Below are 22,825 nucleotides of genomic sequence, written 5' to 3'. Positions count from 1 at the left end.
CTGTGTACCCGAACAGGCCCCGGAATATGGCAACTAGGGGATTTTCATAGTAACTTCATTGCAGTGTTAATGTAAGTCTACTTGTGACAATAAAGATTGTTATTATATAGTTGAATGTTGACTTAATTTAATGGCACTCCTACTCACAATGCCAAGATCCCGTAGCCTGAGGCCAAAGAACTGACAGTGACAGTCCCTAGAAGACTCCTATCTCCCTGCATCCTTGGACACCGTGCTTATTTTATCCACTTAAGGATTTGAACTGACAACCTGGCAATCAGCTGACTGAGCACAACAATGTCTCCCTTGAATGGTGGAGTATTTTGATGGGTGGCAAGCGAGAGAAACAGGGAGAAATTGGAGAGTAAAGAAAATACAACGGAAGTAATATTTAAAAGTAGTTTCATGCATATATTTTATTCAGAGATAAGCTGGAATAATATACACCAGTGAACACACAAGGCGCAATGTGAATTAGTATTTACATTTGAGTTGATAAATAGAAGTTAATGGCAAGCCATAAGGAAAAACAAATAAGATTCCCTTTTTACTTTAATCCACATTCTGATGGGTTCTGTACAATTACACACTTATGTTTTAAATATGATTTAACGGCTTTTGTTTTCAAAAGAATTATGGAACAGCTTTTAAGATACATGGTTATTGGAGGTTTTTCTGAGACACTGAAATGTAGATTCATCCCCATTTTCTATCCAGACAGCAGAAGAGGACTGCACTTCAGACCGTTCATCAACACTGTCTCCACAAAGGAAGGGACACAGCATTCATATAGAAGTTTAAGCTTCTCAAAAACCAAAACGTTAGTGGATAACAGCAAGCTCATATTTTTCATCCACATTTGCATGTTCTACTGAAGTGATTTTATTTTTGTCAACAGCAGATGATTAGCTATCAGATGTCCTTCCTGTGAGACTGAAGCTTCCCACCTCTCTCTTACAGTGTATTTGGCATTAATGTCAAAATTTGGCTTTTTGCAGAAATCAGTGATTCATCTGAGTGTTGTCGCGAGGATTTTAGCAAAGTGTGAAAAAGTTTATATTTTGTCCGCTCTGATTATGCTGTAATAAACAAAAATTCTGCAATACAATGATGGATTTTATTGCTTTATAATTGGAATTTGACTGGGAAAGCATTTGGAGATATATATAACATAACGGTGGTTTGGCTACAGGTCTCAGCGTGGCAGTGTTGGCCACAATTTGAGATGATGAATCAAGAGTATCACCGAGACACATAATACACCAAATTGGCTTGAGTGCAATGCATCCAAAAGTGGTTGGTATCAATGGGCTAAAATACAACCAGTGACAACTCTAGCCTTTGACAAATTGGAACCCAACCCATTATATTCACTTCCAAAGCTGTTATGTGTAAATAATAATTACCTGGATCCAACTATAACTCCTCAGTTCCAATGCATATGGAATTTGAGACAATCAATAAAAATAGAGGGACTATATTAACTTTTATTTTGGAGTTAATGCTGAAGCTGCACATAATACAACTCTTCTTCTCGGTCACTGAATGGCATTCGTTGTGAATGTACTGAGCTGGCCATATACATACTATATACATAGAAACGCATAAAGCTATTCAATTTATCCCAATATATTAAGTCAGCTGTCAGCCTACTTAACTTGCTGCTACTTTTCAATAAATTTTTGAATACCTTGTGTCCTATGTGCTCAGAATGAAAACTGAGCCCAGACTGGACTTGCATTGTAAAAGCTAAACACAATTTCAAACAATATAGCTTACTTTTCTCACGTGATATTTCTTTAAATGTTAGAAAAATAATGAATATGTCATCTGTAGGAAGCACATATGCAGCATTCGGGTTAGTAGCATTTCGTGATTGGTAATGATATGCTTGAACTTAGAATAGTGTCGTTTTTTACCTTATGGATGCATAAAAGCCAGCTTCGGGTCCCACGACCACCAAATAAAGAGTGGGCTCGAAACCTGGCTGGCAAACATTCAATCTCAGGATTTTGTATAATTACTCTAAGGTATTTAATCTGAATGTAAATATTGCCCATTTGTACTTCTCCATCGAAAACAACAGGATTGAGAAGAAGCATCCTGTTGTGTTGACTAGGCAATTTACTTTGCACACACTCCCTTGGCATCTTTTATGAAATCCAGTCTGAAACCTGGTACGTAAACTATGTGCAAACACAGGGCATATTAGGTAGAAATCATTGACACACATGTTGGTTAGACTTTCGTGTTCATTCATTCTCAGGATGTGCCATTGCTGGCAAGCTCAACATTTATCACCCATTCTTCACTGTCCTGAGAATATGGCGGCAGGCGTTCATCTAACATGTTTGCTACAGTAAATCTGAACAATTCCTAGTTCTTGGAGGCAGGGGAAAAGGAAAGAAATCCCACCCACAATAACCTCAATCCATATCGCTTAACAGTCAATAACCGCATAATATTAGTCTGTTACTACTGCTTTGCTGTGTTAATCAAGATTCCAAATCACTCGTTCTCTTGCCATTACTTCCATTCTCATAATACTGTATAGGTTAAAAATAAATATACTTAATATTTTATTTACAATGATGATCTTTGAGCCTATTTCATCATCAGTATATAGTCAATCAGAAAGGCACCAACAAGCAATTATAGGGTTACATTCCACTTCTGTTTAAAAATCAATACAGCGCATTGGGATGCTTTTCTACATCTGGGCACTATATTATTGCAAGTTGTTCTAACAGTTCGCAGTAATCTGAGGAACTCCAAAAAAGGAGCAAAAAAGTGCCAATGGATTTGATGATCTGAGTAATGGCTACTTTCCCCGTCATCTTGTGGCTTGTCAACTATTCGCCAAAACAAAAAGAAAAGGCAAGTTGACATGTCTAAAATTTCTGCAGTGGGAATGGCACTGGATGGAATAGGTTGTGAATGCAATTTTTCATGGAATCATCCATTGCCCAGAAGGTTCTGTTGAAAATTGCATCTGCAAAATGATTTTTACAAAACTTTAGTGTCACTGCTCATTACACACGACTAATTTAGGTCAGAAATATTTAATGTCTAATAAAAAATTCACATTGCAAATTGTGAGTGGGCACATCAAATTTTCTTTTTTTATCATAATAGTAATTTCATTATTGTCACAAGTAGGCTTGCATTAACACTGAATTTATCAATGTAATACTAATATTAATTTGAGGAATGCGTCATACAGCATAGATCTCAGTGAAGTTCGTATTGTCTTACATCTTTCAAGGTGGGACTGAACTTTGGGTTTCTGCTGTTGACCACGTGTAGCAATGACTTGACTTAGGTTTCATGGAGAGTGGATGGGAACTCTGTCTCACTGCACCCTGCGGCCAGCGTGGTCAGATGCATCAATGATTTTAAGTAGATTTTAAAAGCCTGCGTAAATAAATTCCAGCTGAGATATTTCATAAATGTTTTCAGCTATTTATACTCATCTGCTTTTGTTTTGTCTGGCAGGCACTTAATCTCTCGAGTCTTCATACCATTCTTAGTTCTTGTCCGCTGACGTTAACGGATGTTACTTGTTGGGATCACACCCTCTCTCCCCACTACCCATAGTGTTTGGAAGAGGAGGAGGACCCAGACAGGTCTGGGTCTACACTGGCAGCTTGTGCCCACATACTAGTGACCCTGGCGTACATGTCTGCTGACAGGGGTAGCAGGTCTGGCACAATTAGTGCATGAGGAGGCCCCTCAGTGCAAAGGAAGCTGGGATCTCCGGCCCAAATGCCGCCAAAGGTTTTCTGAAGTATGGTCCCCAGATTTTGACACGTCCCTTTAAATTACACTTCTGCACCCATTTTGTTTTTGCTCTTATCCCCATTGTACTTCCTGCACCTGCCCAGATTTGAACCTGGGGCTATGCGCGAACGAGCTAATCTGGTAAAACTGCCCGCAAACCTCTATTTGAGTCTGCCCAAATCTCGGCAACAACAATTCCAATCTAAGTCATGCCAATATTGGATAACCTAGGCTTCTGGGGTTCATAATTTGAAAATATCCACCATAAAACGTAACTACTTGTAATTGAGAATTTACAAATACTTCTAATAAAGAGAAAGCAAATTCAGTACAGCATATTGTATGTGAGTAATATGGTCAGTTTTTGATATCCAGTTCAGTTAGTGGGAGTTCAATGCAGAAGATTCATCTTCATTTTGTGATCATCAAATGAACAATATTAGGTTCTATGGAAGGGGCGTTTACTAACTTCAAGTGTCCAGTTTTATGGCACCAAACATTCTGGGTCAGGCGTTGCAAATTTTGGTGCTTTCACTTTGCATCAAACCCAACTTCAGAAGAGCAGCCCGATCCTGCACCAATGTGACATTTTATCAGTCATTCTCTGGATTCAGAGTGAGATTGCAATTAAATACAAAATTAGGGGTGATTTTGTGCTGTGTGACCATGTGCACCAGGAAATGAGTTGTAGCTACCAGCTATAGAAGGCTGCATTTTTTTATGAACAGTGCTATCTGTTCAGACACTAGATGGTTAACAGTGGTTTCTGTGCCTGACTAATTTCTTCCTGGCAGTGAGACAGCATTTTATCAATGTATTTATTAATCTAAACAGCGTGTGCAGAAGGCAGTCCAGAAGTTTGCATTTGATGAAAGATAGTCTTGTGAACAGATCACAGTGTAACATCCATAACATTTTCCTGAAATCTCTTCGCCCTTGTCATCTCCTTTCTTTTCACACGGTCTCAACTTTGCTGGGATCATAGGCATCTGGAAAACAGGAATAATCTGGGATAAAGAACATTATATCAGCATCTGTTTCACACATAATGCTTCCAGCCACACACTTCAGCCGATGTAATCCAATGTGACATTATTCAGTGTTATGGAACGGTCAACTCATTAAACCATATGTTGAAACCAATAAGGAGTGATGCATACACGAGAAACATCCACATTTAGAGACGGCAGTCAGTGTTTGGGCCTGGTGACCTGCTTTGCCTATTTTTCTGCTTCAATCTCAGGGGGTGGAGACAGCTATGAGCATCCCACAGCTAAAGTTTCAAGTTCCTCACACTCCTTCTCACCCACTGTAGCTCAGTTTAATGCATTGAGCTTCCCCACAATGGTTGCCACATTTGGCAGAACAGGCAAAAGTGAGGATAAGGATTTGTTTTCATTCCGGTATCGCGGTAGATAATTCAAACTGCTGTTCCATTTAGGTGGAATTTATCAGCTTGTGTGATCGGAGGGAAAGGCACACGCTAAATAAAAACACAAGGAAAGCACGTTTGTAACTTTTGTGAGCCAGTGAGATATGGGGCTGAATTCTCCGTCGTTGGGATTCTCCGTTTGGCCGGCAGCCCGGAGTTTTTCCGACGGTGTGGGGCTGCCCCACAATGGGAAACCCCATTGACCAGCCGGTGAAACGGAGAGTCCCGACGGCGTGCCGCACCAAATATTTGGTGCAGGGGATGGAGTACCCGCCCACCGTCTAGATTCTTGGCACAACTGTTGTTTGTGTGGGCTTATAGTGAGATCATTTTAACATGTTGAAATCTTCATTATAGTCTAATGTCCTTTAGGGAAGGCAATCTGCCATCCTTACCTGGCCTGGTCTAAATGTGATTCCAGACCCACAGCAATGTGGTTGACTCTGAAATGCCCTCTGAAATAGCCTAGCCAGCCACCCAGTTGTATTCAACTGCTACGAAAACACAAATAAGGAATGAACCGGACGGACCACCCAGCATTGAACCAGGCACCGGAAAGGACAACGGCAAACCCAGCCCTGCCGACCCTGCAAAGTCCTCCTTACTAACATCTGGGGGCTTGTGCTAACATTGGGAAAGCTGCCTCACAGACTAGTTAAGCAACAGCCTGACACAGTCATACACACAGAATCATAACTTACAGACAATGTCCCAGACACCGCTATCACCGCTGTCTCACCAGCAGGACAAACCCAGCAGAGGTGGTGGCACAGTGGTATACAGTCGGGAGGGAGTTGCCGTGGGAGTCCTCAACATCGGCTCTGGACCCGATGAAATCTCATGGCTTCAGGTTAAAAATGGGCAAGGAAACCTCCTGCTGATTACCACGTACCGGCTACCATCAGGTGATGAATTAGTGCTCCTCCATGTTGAACACCACTTGGAGGACCCACTGAGGGGGGCAAGGGTGCAGAATATGTTCTGGATGGGGGACTTCAATGTCCGTCACCAAGAGTGACTCGGTAGCATCGCCACAGACCCAGCTGGCTGGGTCCAAAAGGACATAGCTGCTAGACTGGGACTGTAGCAGGTGTTGAGGGAACCAACAAGAGGGAAAAACATACATGGCCTCATCCTCACCAACCTGCCTGCTGCAGAAGCATCTGTCCATGACAGTATCGGTAGAAGTGACCACCACACAGTCCTTGTGGAGACAAAGTCCCATCTTCACATTGAGGATACTCTCTATCGTATCGTGTTTAGCACACTACCACTGTGCTAAATGGAATAGACTTCAAACAGATCTAGCAACTCAAGACTGGGCATCCATGAAACGCTGTGGGTCACCAGCAGCAGCAGAACTTTATTCAACCACAATCTGCAACCTCATGGCCTGGCATATCCCCCATTCTACCAACATCACCAAGCCAGGGGATCAACCCTGGTTCAATGAAGATTGCAGGAGAGCATTCCAGGAACAACACCAGACATACCGAAAAATGAGGTGTCGACCTGGTGAAGCTACAACACAGGACTACTGTGTGCAGACAGCATAAGCAGCAAGTAATAGACAGAGCTAAGTGATTCATCAACGAATGCATCAGATCAAAGTTCTGCAGTCTTGCCACATCCAGCCGTGAATGGTGGTGGACAATCAAACAACTCACTGGAGTAGGAGGCTCACAAATATCCCCATCCTCAATGATGGAGGAGCCCAGCACATCTGTGCAAAAGACAAGGCCGAGGCATTCACAACAATCTTCAGCCCGAAATACTGAGTGGATGATCCATCTCGGTCTCCTCCGGAGGTCCCCAACATCACAGATGTCAGTCTTCAGTCAATTTGATTCCCTCCACATCATATCAAGAAATGGCTTAAGGCACTGAATACTGCAAAGGCTATAGGCCCTGACAATATTCTGGCAATAGTACTGAAGACTGTGTTCCAGAATTTGCCTCACCCCTAGCCAAGCTGTTCCAGTACAGCTACAACATTGACATCTGCCCGGCAATGTGGAAAATTGCCCAGGTGTGTCCTGTACACAAGAAACAGGACAAATCTAACCCAGCCAATTACCGCCCTCGCAGTCTACTCTCCATCATCAGCAAAATTATAGAAGGAGTCAGCAACAGTGCTAACAAGCAGCACTTACTCAACAATAACCTCTCATTGACGCTCAGTTTGAGCTCTGCCAGGGTCGCTTAACTCCTAACCTCATTACAGCCTTGATTCAAACATGGACCAAGAGCTGAATGCCAGAGGTGAGGTGAGAATAACTGCCCTTGACATCAAGGCAGCCCTAGCGAAACTGGAGTAAATGGGAATCAGCCATTAAATGGTTTCAAGAAAGTGATAAGATATATTTTTGATTAAAAAGCGGGTTAAAGGGATATGGGCAACAGCTGAGGAAGTGGATTTGAGATGAGGAAGAGATCAGCTATGATCTAACTCAATGGCGGAGCAGGCTCGAAGGGCTGAATTGCCTACTTCTACTCCTAATTCCTATGTTCCCCAAGGGGAGGAACTCTCCGCTGGTTGGAATCGTACCTGGCACAAAGGAAAATGGTTGTGGTGGTTGGGGTCAATCATCTCAGCTCCAGGACATCACTGCAGGTATTCTTCAGGGTAGTGTCCTCGGCCCAACCATCTTCACCTTCCTTCCATCATGAGGTCAAAAGTGGGGATTTTTGCAGATGACTGCACAATGTTTAGCACCATTCACAACTCCTCAGATAATGAAGCAGTCCATGTCCAAATGCAGCAAGACCTGGACAATATCCAGGCTTGGGCAGACAAGTGGCAAGTTACATTGGTGCCACACAAGTGCCAGGCAATGACCATCTCTTACAAGAGAGGATCTAACCATTTCCCCTTGACATTCAATGACATTACCATCGCTGAATCCCACACAATCAACATCCTTGTGGTTACTTTGATTGGAAACTGAACTGGGCTAGCCATATTAATACTGTGGCTACCAGGGCAGGTCAAAGGCTAGGAACCCTACGGTGAGTAACTCACTTCCTGACCCCCCAAAGCCTGTCCACCATCTACAAGGCACGAGTCAGGAGTGTAAAGGAATACTCTCCACTTGCCTGGATGAGTGCAGCTCCAGCAACACACAACTCCACTGACTACTCCACCTTCCACAGACATTCAAACCTTCTACCACCGATGGACAGTGGCAGCCGTGTGTGGCATCTCACTGCAGTATCTCACCAAGGTTCCTTAGTCAACACCTTCCAAACCCACGATCACTATCACCTAGAAGGACAAGAGCAGCAGATACCTAGGAATCCCACGACCTGGAGGTGCCCCTCTAAGTCACTTACTACCCTGACTTGGAAATATATCTCCTTTCCTTCACTGCCACTGGGGAAAAATCCTGGAACTCCTTCCCTAATAGCACAGTGGGTGTACCTATGCCTCAGGGACTGCAGTGATTCAAGAAGGCAACTCACTACCACCTTCTGAAGGGCAACTAGGGATGGTCAATAAATGCTGGCTTAACCAGCGACGCCCATATCCCGTAAATTAATAAAGAAACTAAATTATAAAACCTGTGACTTGTAAGTGCACACGTTGCTGAAACATTACAATACTACGTTATGGTTTCAGAAGGATCATTTTTGTTGACACTTGTTATTATCCTGCATTAATGTTGCATTAACATATTGATCAATACAGGAAAGTTAATATTGAGGTTGTGTACTTTAAACCAGTGCCAAGCTGCACCTGTCATGTTGTTATGCTTGCTGCCTGACTTAGCCACTGAGATCAGGGGTTAATGCCAAGCAACTCAAGGGCAGAGAGAAAACCAAAGGCAGCTATGAAAGAAAGGGCTTTCGCTTCTAAGGTGTCTTTCCTGACCTCAGAATGTCCCAAGATGTTTTACAATCCAGTAAATTACTACTGACGTGTAGTCACTGTTGTAATGAAGGGAACACTGCAGCCAATTTGTGCACAGCAAGCTGCCACAAAGTGCAATGTGATATAATGTGAACAAGGAGATAAACACATGAGGGGGAAATGAATATCAACTTTTGCTGGTCTGATCAGAGGAAGAGGGGGAGGAGGAAACTCTTGTGGAGCATAAACATAGGTGGGGAATTGTTGTGACCACAGGCTTATTTCTGTGCTGTACATTCTTTATTGTTCAGTGTAGTGACCAGATCAATTATTTTTAGTTATTTGTTAAGGAGTAAACATTGGGCAGGGCCTGAGAGGAACTTCAAATCTACAACTTCCAGCCTCAGAGTGCTGTCAACGGTGCCAAGTCTACAGGGATCCCAAATGCCATGACATGGGAACTAAGGCTTTCGACAGAAAGACGTTTGGGGAATATTATCTGGCAGCACTTTCCGTTATTTCTGTGCAAACAGATGACTGAGGACTAGGGTAGAATGAGCAACAAGGAGCAGGTCAATCCCAGATTATCCTCCAAGGGAGAATGGAGCAGCATCTACACCAGGCCTCCCCTTGCCAGTTTAGCTCAATGGGCTAGACAATTGGTTTGTGATGCAGAGCAAGGCCAGCAGCGTAGGTTCAATTTCTATACTGCCTGAGGTTATTCATAAAGGCCCTGCCATCTCAACCTTGCCCCTTGCCTGAGGGGTGGTGATCCTCAGGTTAAACCACCACCAGTCAGCTCTCTCCCTCAAAGGGGAAAGCAGCCTATGGTCAACTGGGAATATGGTGACTTTCCTTTTGCCTCACCCCCTGCCCTTGGACTAGATTCCAGAAGATTATTTCCCAACCAGACACTTCTTCCTGAGTGTTAAGTCCAAAGAGGGAGAATGTTCCAGCCTACATACACACTTCAGCAACCCACACCCTTCAGTTATTGTTGAAACACAGTTTCCGTTTTATGAGTAAATACAGCAATCATGTGCGGTGTAATGACGCAGACTTGATTAGGGAACTTCAGGTGATGGAACCCTTAAGGAGCAGTGACCACAATATGATAAAATTCACCCTGCAGTTTGAGAGGGATAAGCTGGAATCAGATGTAAAAGCATTAGAATTGAATAAAGGTAACTACAAAGATATGAGGGAGTAGTTGGCCAGAGTCGATTGGAAGGGGAGCCGAGCAGGGAAGATAGTGGAACAGCAATGGCAGGAGGTTATTGGGGGTTATTTGGGAGGCACAACAGAAAGTCATCCCAAGGAGGAGGAAACATGCTAAGGGGAGGGCAAGGCAACCATGGCTGACGAGAGAAAGACAAGGACAGCATAAAAGCAAAGGAAAAAGCAGACAAAGTGGTGAGGAATAGTGGGCTTAAGGAGGGGAGAAGATGAAATATGAGTGTAAGCTGGCTAGTATATAAAAGAAGATTGCAAGAGGTTGTTTTTAGAAATATAAAAGGTAAGAGAGAGGCAAGAATGGCCATTGGACCACTGGAAAATGAGGCTGGAGTAGTAATAGGAAACAAAGAAATGGCAGAGGAAATAAATAGGTACTTTGCATCAGTCTTCACGGTGGAAGACACCAGTGACATATCAGAACTTCAAGAGAGTCGGGGCAGATGTGAATGAAGTGGCCATCACTAAGGAGAAGGTCTGGGGAAACTGAAAGGTCTGAAGGTGGATAAATCACCTGACCAGATGGACTACAGCCCAGGGTTCTTAATGAGAGAGCTGAAGAGATTGTGGAAACGTTAGTGGTGATCTTTCAGGAATCACCGGAGGCAGGAAGGGTCCCAGAGGACTGGAAAGTGGCTAGTGTAACACCACTGTTTAAGAAGAGAGGGAGGCAGAAGACGGGAAATTATAGGCCGGTTAGCCTGACTTCAGTTGTTGGTAAGATTTTAGAGTCTATTATTAAGGATGAGATTGTGGAGTACTTAGAAGTGCATGATAAAATAGGACTGAGTCAGCATGGATTTGTCAAGGGGAGGTCATGCCTGACAAATCTATTAGAATTCTTTTGAAGAGGTAATGAGGACGTTAGACAAAGGAGTGGACGTGATCCATTCGAATTTCCAGAAGGCCTTTGACAAGGTGCCATGCAGGAGGCTGCTAAATAAAATAAGAGCCCATGTTGTTCGGGGCAAGATCCTGGCATGGATGGAGGATTGCCTGACTGGCAAAAGGCAGAGAATCGGATTAAAGGGGTCCTTTTCAGGATGCCAGCCGGTGACTAGTGGTGTTCTGTGGGCATCAATGTTGGGACTACAGATATTCACAATATACATTAATGCTCTGGAAGAAGGAACTGAGGACATTGTTGCTAAGTTTGCAGATGATACAAAGATATGCAAAGGGACAGGTTGTGTTCAGGAAGCAGAGTGGTTGCTGAAGGACTTGGACAGGCTAGGAGATTGGGCAAAGAAGTGGCAGATGGAATACAATGTAGAAGTGTGAGGTTATGCACTTTGGTCAGAAGAATGAGGCGTAGACTATTTTTTAAAAGGGAAAATGGCTTCGGAAATCAGAAGCACAATGGGGCTTAGGAGTCCTACTTCAGGATTCTCTTAAGGTTAACATACAGGTTCAGTTGGCAGTTAGGAAGGCAAATGCAATGTTAGCATTCATGTCGAGAGGGTGAGAATACAGGAGCACGGATGTGCTGTTGAGGCTGTATAAGGCTCTGGTCAGACCCCATTTGGAATATTGTGAGCAGTTTTGAGCCCGTGAGCTAAGGAAGGATGTGCTGGCCTTGGAAAGGTCCAGAGGAGGTTCACAAGAATGATCACCGAAGTGAAGGACTTGTCATATGAGGAGCAGTTGACGACTTTGAGTCTGTACTCAATGAAGTTTAGAAGAATGAGGGGGGAATCTCCTTTAAACTTACAGAATACTGGGATGCCTTGCGTGGAGAGGATGTTTCCAATAGGAGGATAAACTAGAACCAAGGCCACAGCCTCAGACTGAAGGGACGATCCTTTAAAACTGAGCTGAGGAAGAATTTCTTCAGCTAGAGGATGATGAATCTGTGGAACTCTTTGCTGCAGAAGGCTGTGGAGGCCAAATAACTGAGTGTCTTTAAGACAGTGATAGGCAGGTTCTTGATTAATAAGGGGATCAGGGGTTATGTCGAAAAGGCAGGAGAATGGGGATGAGAAACATGATTGAATGGTGGAGCAGACTCGATGGGCCAAATGGCCTAATTCTGCTCCTATGTCTTATGGAATGACCACATAATCTGATTGACACAATCAGGGGAAGAATGTTCGTCAGGACTGGGGAGTTCCGACTCTTCAAAAAGTGTCATCTAATCTTCTAAACCACCTTAGCTGACAAAAGAGCCTTGATTTAATGTCCTATCTGAAAGATGGTATCTCCACCAGTGAACACTTCCTCAGTCCTGCATTGCAGTGGAAGTCTACATTATGTGCACAAATCCTGGAGTGGGGCTTGAACCCATGGCTTTGTGATCAAGGTTGATTCAGGTGATAACGCAGAGGCAAAATTGTTATCACTGATAGCGGTAAAGAATTCATTTATTTTATTTTTTGTTTCATTTTATTTTAGAAAACATCAATTAAATTTAATGTCCTTTTAATTCATTAAAAATAACTTCAAAAATGTATTTTTGTTGAAACGTTCTTTATTCATTTGTAAGAATATCATTTCCACGCAGGAGGATTGCAGAGTGGGGTCCTTAAGGGTAAAGCAAAGTCACCATAGTCCCAGATTACCATAGGCTGCTTTCCCCATTGAGGGGGAGAGCAGACTGGTGGTGATTTAACCTGACGATCACCACACCTCAGGCGAGGGGCAAGGTTGAGAAGGTGGGGCCTTCATGAATAACCTCAGCTGGTACGGAGTTGTTTTTCTTTTGTTTCCTTCCACGTAAGCGAAGGAATGTTCGATATGCCTAAATCCCTAAGTTACAAGCTGTAACCCATTGCAATTATTTTGTTTTCACATGTCACATGGCTCATGTCGAGGGGCATATTGAGCTGTCAGCTTTTTTGCTTTAGGTTTGCACGCATGAAGCCATCTGCAAGTCAAATTCCCGTTACAAAGAATTTTCCAACCCAAAATCCGATTTCCAATTTCCCTTTGCAAAGCAGAATTGCTAAATAACCTTAACCAAATGGCCCAGATGGCAGTACCTATTAGGGAAACCATACAGACCTCAACTATCTCAGATTTCATCTCCAGTCTGGTGTGTTCTGCTACTTTAAAAGTATGATATTAATGCAAGTTATTGTAGCGATGAGCTGGCTGATTGCAGCCAAGCAGTAAAGTTGCTGCAATTAACAATAAAACCCTAGGCCAGAGAGGGGATGGAAATCAGTCAATCCACTTGTCTTGAATCACCAGTCAGTGACTTAAAACATAAATGTGTTGCCTCTGAGAGTGGCTCATGGAATCTCAACCCAGTGTGAGTCAGTGTTTTCAGGACAGGGAAATGTGTTGGGACCCAGTGCATTTTACAAGATTACTGTCTCTGTGTTTATTTGAGTGTGGGTCACTTGCTCTCACTCTCTGATTCTGCCCTATCCAGTTTACTGAATGAAAGATCACAATAACTCCATAATCAGCTGCCCTCTAGTGGACACAAATGCAATAACATCATACTAAATGCTATGGGAAATAAATAGTACTGCAGTTACCAAATAGTTCAAATTTGAGGTGTCAGCATTTGGAATAAGGAGGGGCCAAACAAAATTAAAGGCAGCTAGAAATGACTAATAGAAACCTCATTGAAAGCAATGGAGCTCAAGATAAATTGCAGTGGAGAGTATATCTTTAATTGACCCTGGCCGAATTTCTAGTCGAAGAAAAGGACAGGGGTGGATAAAGCACCTAAAATGTGATACAACCTGGAAATTGCAATCTAGAAATGATTGTTCCCTATACTGAATGGTCAAACATTCAGTAAGTCAATGTCAACCCAAACTGGTTGATTATTCCAAAGGTACAAACATCCCATAGAAACCTGTCAGATCTGGGCAGCACGGTAGCATTGTGGATAGCACAATCGCTTCACAGCTCCAGGGTCCCAGGTTTGATTCCCAGTTTGGGTCACTGTCTGTGCGGAGTCTGCACATCCTCCCCGTGTGTGCGTGGGTTTCCTCCCACAGTCCTAAGATGTGCAGGTTAGGTGGATTGGACATGATAAATTGCCCTTAGTGTCCAAAATTGCCCTTAGTTGGGTGAGGTTACTGGGTTACGGGGATAGGGTGGAGGTGTTAACCTTGGGTAGGGTGATCTTTCCAGGAGCCGGTGCAGACTCGATGGGCCGAATGGCCTCCTTCTGCACTGTAAATTCTATGATCTATGATCTGCTGAAAAACTGCCTGAAATGGATACCTTAGTGCATCATTCGGGATAAGCTGATTAAAAAAGAAGACGTCAATAGTTAAAGCGAACAAGCAGCCGCCTTACAGGGGACTCAAAGCTTGGCTCCATTCATAACATCTGCATAGTTCCGACAATACTGCAAATGAAAACAATCTGTTTCAATAAAGATTGTTTGTACCGCAGGGCTCGTAAAGAAACAGATCTCCTGCCAAAATAAATAGTGTCATTAGAATTCTCTAAGTGGTGGGCCATCAAATCATTTGGCATGGAGATGTCTCAGATAAAGGCCGGCCTGTTGATGCTCTCGGTAAACACCAACGAGGTCTTATCAGGAAACATGGGCGTGCCAAACAAGTGGGTGAAACTAACCCTGAAGTGGCAGGAACATTCACTCTGCAATTATAGCAGTCATGTGGAGGTCATTAGCTCTCCCTTATGGTCACTTTGGGCATTGCACGGTTAGATTTTTTTTCCCCTCCTCACAAAAGTTACCAAGTCTGGCCCGTGATAGAAGCAGCAGCTCTGGGACTTCTGGCAGCTGACCTGACTCAGTCCTGCCTGTGGATGGGCAGCTCCAGGTGATCACATCCTGGAGTCCCGGGGCTGCCAGTATCTACATGGCACCCTCTCAGCGATTGCATGGGCTCCTACCATTGACCTCTTACCCTGAACGACACGACAAGATCGTGATTCATCTCTTCTCCAAGCTGTGGGAGTGTGAATTTATCTTAGTCGATTGTCTGTCTTGACAGTTCAGTAAATCATTATTCGTTGAACACTGATGGCACTTTGCACATCATTTCTCTTCCTATTGCTGGTTCTGTCATAATAGTATTTCAATACTGCTACTTCATATTTTGCATATTGTCTTTATCTCTTTTATGATGTTATATTTTGAATAAATGTAAAAAGAACTATTGAGCTCTTGGACAATCTGGCTTTATCATGCAGATTATCAATGTGTAGCTGTTACCACTGGCTTTCAATCTGCGTGGAGAGGTTTCCACGGACTATCTGACCACAAGAAGCCAGATTCTCTTCCTGAAATGTTATCCTTTACTTCATGTGCCAGATTTAGAACCAGGCTGAACAGGACTTGTGGCAAAAGGGGGCAAAGGTTAAAGGGAGGAAGGGGCCTGACCGCCACTAAACTGTCATTCTGGTTCCTACCAACCTCTTTTAAATCTCTAGCGTCTTAATGGGGCGGCACGGTAGCACAGTGGTTAGAACTGTTGCTTCACAGCTCCAGGGTCTCAGGTTTGATTCCCGGCTTGGATCACTGTCTATGTGGAGTCTGCAACTTCTCCGTGGGTTTCCTCCGGGTGCTCTGGTTTCCTCCCACAACTCCCAAAAGACGTGCTGTTAGGTGAGTTAGATATTCTGAATTCTCTCTCCGTGGACCCGAATATGCGTCGGTGTGGGGCGACTAGGGGCTTTTCACAGTAACTTCATTGCGGTCTTAATGTAAGCCTACTTGTGACAATAAAGATTATTATTATTAACCTCATTTCTAGCCACTGTAGTAATATTCAGGTTATGATCGGTGCCCCCACTAAAAGCAGACAGGGACTGATAAAAATGCGGACCAATTATGTAATCCGGATGTGACTTGTCTTTAGTCTTTCCATTGGGGAAAGTCTACGCTGTCTGTTGCCTGTTTATGAGCTCTTCATGGGCCAGAAGGAAGGGCCCCACCACCCCAGCCTCACAAGGAAGCTTCCAGCCACCCCAGCCCCGACTGTGGCCACAAGCCCTCAGATCAACCCAATCCTCTCCTGATGATGCTCCTGACCTCTCAGACTTGGTGCACCCTTCCCGGTCATTGGGACAGTGATTTTCTGGCCTGTCCCGCTGATATCGCCCCCCACCCTCTTGGTAGGTTGCCCAGCAGCAGGGCAGGTGAGCCATTCAGAAGACGGAGAATTTTTGTGGGACTGCAAGATTCTGCCTGCAGCTAATGGCACATCACATTCGGGAACCAGCCATGGTCTCAAGCCTCCCCACCCCAGCTCCCCCACCACCCTTAAACTCTCTCTGGGTGTCAGGGACAGACTCCGATGGTGCCATGCTGCAGCCTCCTGCTGCTGATATCTGCTGCCATCCGCTGACCAGGCAGCCAATCAGGCCGGTTGCTCGGACAAAAGCAAATTACTGCGGATGCTGGAATCTGAAACCAAAGAGAAAATGCTGGAAAACCTCAGGTCTGGCAGCATCTGTAGGGAAAGAAAAGAGCTAATGTTTCAAGTCCAGATGGCCCTTTGTCAAAGCTAACAGGGAGAGAAAGTAGGAAATATTTATACTGTGGGTGAGGGAATGAAAGAGGAGTCATAGTGTAGCCATGCTGGCCACGCAAAATGGACACTGAGCCAAACTAAAATGGAAGACAGCAGGGAAAGCCTGTTTAGTGAGAACAGCCTGCTCTCAACTAATTAGCATTTTGCAAGCAGCAAACCAGTTTTCTGGCCAGGTGCAGATCTCCAAGCCAAAGGTGTTAATGGCAAAGCGCTTAACATTCTGATGAGGCAGCCCAGATCCAGGCACACACAATGGCAACATTTCCATCTCAATGTAGCACTTAATTGGTGGAGCAGACAGGATGGCACCAGAGTAAAGAATATCGAAACCACCCCCCAACATCGAGGGAAGCCCCCGCATTGGAGGATTTCGAAGGTAGCCGTTTGGAAACGTTCCAATCGGTACCGAAAGGTAGAGCCCGCCTAGAAGGGGGCAAGGACATTAGAGAGGGGTATAAAAGCAAATTCCCCACAGAGCCCGGTCTGTTAAACTCGTGCTCCGGCTCTGACTGACATCTTGCATCCTGACTCCAGCCGTTGAGCACCAGCCGCCGAAACCGTAAGTTCAACGCTCGCTACGCGATCCAAGCCCACTAGACTCCCAAGTACCAGAACGCTTGCTGAAGGCTGCAGTACAAGACCAGGACGAAGGCCTCGTTCTCTGACCTTGCCTGTTCCTGTTAGATAAGTATTCTGTTCACTTAAAGTTTAGTTATAGCTTAGTCTCTTAGTGTGCATGAGTATTTATTATAACTGTATAATAAATATTGATCGTTTGAACTTTACTAATCGGTGTATCGTCTTTATTACTTTGAACTTGACCTTGGAATACTTGTGACGTTGCCTATACGGCAACTGGCGACTCCAGAGCTAAATAATTACATAGAACAGAGCCTAGTAGTGTTAAGCACACGTCGAATTCGGAGGCGTGTTAATACACTCCAATAAACGCGTTTTACGCCCATAGTAAAACGTGCAACATTTAGTGGCGACATCCGCCGGGACCCTGTTGTAAGTGGAAACCCCACACCGTCCAGGACCCTGAAATTTGAATTAGGACTCCAAATTGCAGAGAAAGAAAGAGATCACAAGTATTCAAGGTGTTCAAAATAATAAGCGTAATTCGGAAGTGTGTTTAGTGCATGCGTACTAACAGGGCTGTAAGGTAAAACTGAAAGCTTTTTGTTGCGACAAACTTTCGGCAGTTTTGTGATCGGAAAATAGCGTAAGCCGTACCCTTTTCTCGAAACACCACCCCAGCAACCCCCTGTTCCAAATTATACAAAGAGAGTCAGAGGAAATGGCCATGCAGGCAATGGAACGTCTGATGGATCCAGCAAAGTTTGTGGTCGCAGCGACCAGCAACAGTAGCAGGGTAGGCCAGTGTCCCACGTGGGAGCTGGAACTCCGCAAATATTTACAAGGAAAGGGATGGCCCCTTTGGAAAGAGTTTTGTGCAAATGAGGAGACAGGTCCCGGGAGTATAGGTCATACTTGGTGGGAGAACCTCTCTCAAATACACAAAAAGAATCTAGGTAAAGCACGCAAGCCGATGGCGATTGTGTCCTGTTTGGCACAGTTGCGAGGCGCAGAGGAGGTCATCAGGACGCTCCGGACAGATTTAGGAGAGAGGAATAGGATGAGTAAGGTCGATGTCAGGGACATCGAGAAAGAAAACCTGGAATTAAAAGGGAAGTTGGCAGAGAAGGATAGAGAGGTGGATGATGCCAAGAGGGCTCACCAGTCTTGTCTAGCTCATCTGAACAGTTCCCAGACCCAGTATGAGAAAGCCTATCAGGACGTGCAACGTGCCGTTCTGATAAGACAGGAATCGGAAAAGCAGGTGGAGGCATTGCAGAGGCAATGTTCTGATCTCAAAGCAGCTTTGAGAGCACTCCATGCTGCAACAACCGAACAAAGACAAAGCACAGTTGACCACGCGAAATGCAGGAAACAGATTGCGGAACTGCAATCTCTGCTTTCGGTGCAGAATGGCTTCCAAAGCACCTTTGGAGCACAGTTAGATGGGGAAAATGCCCCAGATTGGCAGGAATTAAGTGAGACAGCGCAGCGTTATGTTCAGGGAACATGTGCGCCAGCAGCTCAGCAGAAACGACAGGCACCCCAACCCCCCACAGCTCAGACCATAACCGCACCCATGAATCCCGTAACCACGCAGAGAAAAGCCGAATCAGAAGGCGCCCCAGACATAACCTACACCACCCCTTTAACAGTAACCCAGCTAAGGGACGCTTGTGAAAAGATCACTCCGTTCCTCCCCACCGCAGACCCCCACCAGTTTTTCGCTAAAGTAAAACAGCAGGCTACCATGTACGGCCTGGATGAGAGAGAGCAGGTTAAGCTCACCGTGCTGAGCTTAGACCAAAGTGTAGTAGCAGCCCTCCCCGACCCACAGAACGTGGCAGGAGGCAGCCTAGAGGAGATGCACACCGCCATTTTAGATGCCATCGGGTACAATAGAGGTGACCCCGTAGAAGGATTGAATAAGTGCAGGCAGAAAAGATCCGAACACCCCACAGCATTCGCAGGAAGGCTGTGGATTCATTTCAGCGCAGTTTTCGGACAGCTAGATAGAGCGCATTTAACCCGCGAAAACATGGTTAAGTGGACGCGCACAATTATCTCACACGCAACAGAAGCAGGACAGAGCGCTTGCAATAGCTATGACCCCTCAGAAGAGGCCCATAACGAAAAATGGGTCCTGAAAAGATTGTCCCGCGCTTGGGAGCAATCGCTTCAGGCAAAAGGAAAAGTTAGATCCCCAGAAGAGACTCAGGCTGCTGCAGATATCCAAGCAGTCAGAGAGCACCAGAAGCCCGCATGGGTAAATGAAGGCAAGAGCAGCCCTCAACAGAAAGGACAGGAATGCTATAACTGTGGACAGTTAGGGCATTGGGCAAAAGAGTGTAATGCACCCCAGCGATCTCAGAGAGGCCAGCAGACAGGCACTCTGAACCGCAGTAAGGCAAAACCCATCCACAATGTGATAGTACAGTCAGGACCCACCAATGTGGACGAGACGAACTGACGGTGTTCGGGCTCCCCCACTTGGGTCTGTGACACACTATGGGACTCATCAGGGAGGCCCGTAGTCACAGCAAAAGTCAAAGGGAAGCCCATAGAGTTACTGTGGGACACAGGAGGATCCCGCACCACCATTAACTCCACAACCACGGCACACGCAGACACGTGGCCGACCACCTCCACCATTACACTTAGCGGGTTCACCGGACACTCGCAGCAGGGGCACATTACAGCACCCATAGCAATTCAGCTAGGGAACATTAGCACAAGGCACCCCGTAGTTCTAGTAAATCTTCCCCGGACAGCAGAACACATCCTGGGGATAGATTTTATGAACGCTCACAGCTTGTCGTTCGACCCAGTGAACCAGTGTGTCTGGCGAATGGCTAGATCAGACAGAGCCCCAGCCACCCTCACAGTAGGAGACTACGCTAATCGGATTAGCGCAGTGGGAGAGTACTCATTCGACCTGACTACACTCCACACCGACCGACAAATTAAGGCCCTACTAAACAAACACAGGACAGCATTTGCAAGTCACCGTCATGACTGTGGCAGAATGACTGGACAAGTTCATGTTACCGGACAGGACCCCCGACCGCAAAAGCAATACAGATTTCCCCTCGAGGCAGAGGTGGAAATAGAAAAGGTTATAGGTAGCTTGTTGGACCAAGGTGTACTGAGAACGGTAGCCTCCACCAACAATGCCCCTATTTGGCCAGTGAGGAAGCCCGATGGATCATGGCGTCTGACCATCGATTATCGGGAACTCAACAAAGTAACCCCCGCAGTAGCCCCAACGGTAGCTACTAGTCCCGAGACCATGCTCAAGCAGGGTCTCAACGCCAAGTACTTCACGGTATTGGATATCAGTAACGGATTCTGGTCCATACCATTGGCAAAAGCGTGCCAATACAAATTCGCATTCACTTTTAAAACTCAGCAGTACACGTGGACATGCCTCCCACAAGGATTCCACAATTCCCCCTCCATTTTCCACCGACAGCTGGCAAGTGGATTAGAAAAATTTTCCCGACCCGAATGTCTGGTACAGTATGTAAACGACCTACTACTGCAGACAGACACAAAGGCAGAGCACATTTCGCTTCTGGCCGAACTCCTGGAACTCTTGACTGAAATTGGCTGTAAAGTTAACCCGAAGAAGGCCCAAATATTGGAAAGTAAAGTGATGTATTTGGGATCAGTCATCACGCACGGCAAACGCGAGATCGAATTCAAAAGAATTGATTCGATTGTCAAATTGCCCCTTCCCCAGAATGTTTCAGCCCTCCGGTCGTTTTTAGGACTGGTTGGCTATTGTCGGAACCACATAGACGGATTCGCGACAAAAGCAGCCCCACTTTCAGACCTCCTTAAGAAAGGAGCCCCCTGGGAATGGCTTCCGCAGCATACAGGCGCTGTGGAAGAGTTAAAACGAGCCCTTAGTGCAGCACCCGCGCTGCTAGTCCCCGACCAACTTTCCCCGTACGCAATCGAGGTAGCTAGCACAGATCTGACCCTCTCGGCCGTGTTGCTTCAGGAACGGCACGAGCAGCTAAGACCAGTGGCTTATGCCTCCCGACTGTTAGACCCGGTAGAACAAGGATTTTCAGCCTGTGAGAGGCACCTCCTTGCTGTCTTCTGGGCAGTACAGTATTTTTCATACATAACCGGACTAAACCCCATCACCATTCTAACCGAACACACACCCACACAGCTACTACTAGACGGTCGACTGAAGGACGGTTCAGTTAGCCAGATTAGGGCAGCTAGGTGGACCCTACTTTTACAAGGACGGGACATTACAGTAAAACGGACACGCACACACACATATTTAGCAGACAACCTCCAATACCCCGGACAGCCCCATGACTGTGAAATTGTAGCTCCCCTGCATAACACAGGACCCTTTTTAGCAAAAACACCCCCCAGGAAGATAGGGAACCCAAAACAAAGCCCCCAGCCCACAGACACGTGTGGACCCTTGAGGATTTATGTAGACGGTTCCTCCACAGTTTTAAATGGTGAGCGTATCACAGGATGCGGCATCTATGTAGAGGACGCGCAGGGGCGCGCTCTCGAAGAGATAGTTCTTAAGTTACCAGGTCACTTAGGCGCGCAGGCAGCAGAGCTAGCGGCCATAGCGTATATAGTGGACCACCCCGATTCTTTCCCCAGCCCAGCAGACATATATTCAGACAGCTTATATGTATGCAATAGCCTAACAGATTTTCTGCCCCTGTGGAGGACACGAGGTTTTGTCTCCGCAGACGGAAAACCCCTTCCATCAGCCCCCTTACTCCAGCATATCCTAGAGAAAGCGAAGGACAGGACCTTCGGCATTATAAAAGTTCGCAGCCACCATAGGTCATCACCCCCTGGGAATGTAAAAGCCGACGCATTGGCTAAGGCAGGTTCCAGGAGAGGACACTTATGGACCCCCCCAGCTAGCGCACCAGCTAGCGCCCCTGTGAGCGCAGTACAAGTCTCACAAACAGAGGTTAAAGATCTCGTGGCAGCACAGAAACAGGACGGAGACCTCAGGGAGGTTTTCAAGGGAAACTTTGTGCCTGCGTACGAGCACTTTAAACACACACTGACCACACATGAGGGTGTGATCATTAAGGACCAACTTTATGTGGTCCCGAAGCAGGACAGGAATCAGATGATTGCCTTGTTCCATGACGGACACGGGCATCAGGGAATTGATGCAACAACGAGGCACCTCAGGCAACTCTGTTGGTGGCCTAATCTCAGGACTGATGTCACACACTACATTGAGAATTGCCTGATTTGTGCTCAGAATAACCCGGAGAGGTATTCTAAGAAGGCACAACTTCGGCATACTCGCCCAGTTAACGGCCCTTGGACAAACCTCCAGATCGATTTTATAGGTCCATTGCCCCCTTGTAGGAATGGCTATAAATACGTTCTGGTGGTCATCGACACCTTTACCAAATGGGTAGAGGCATTTCCCTCACGAACAAACACAGCTAAGACAGCTGCAAAGATCCTGAC

General features: G+C 45.5%; 1 protein-coding gene across 10 annotated transcripts in view; it reads right to left on the bottom strand.

Annotated features, from left to right (window-relative positions):
- Positions 1 to 390: 390 nt before the first annotated feature.
- jcada (junctional cadherin 5 associated a) overlaps positions 391 to 22,825 on the bottom strand; it is a 415,634-nt gene continuing 393,199 nt past the window's right edge. For all 10 annotated transcript variants that reach the window (XM_038798243.1, XM_038798244.1, XM_038798240.1 and 7 more), the window contains one exon: positions 391 to 4,769. In XM_038798243.1, coding sequence (XP_038654171.1) covers positions 4,735 to 4,769 — 35 coding nt within the window. In that variant the 3' untranslated portion in view covers positions 391 to 4,734. The remainder of the gene's footprint in view (positions 4,770 to 22,825) is intronic.

This window comes from Scyliorhinus canicula, chromosome 5 (assembly GCF_902713615.1).
Source record: "Scyliorhinus canicula chromosome 5, sScyCan1.1, whole genome shotgun sequence".
NCBI classification, from domain to species: Eukaryota; Metazoa; Chordata; class Chondrichthyes; order Carcharhiniformes; family Scyliorhinidae; genus Scyliorhinus; species Scyliorhinus canicula.
The sequence above is the reverse complement of the archived record's forward strand: the minus strand, read 5'-3'. Positions and strand labels throughout refer to the sequence as shown.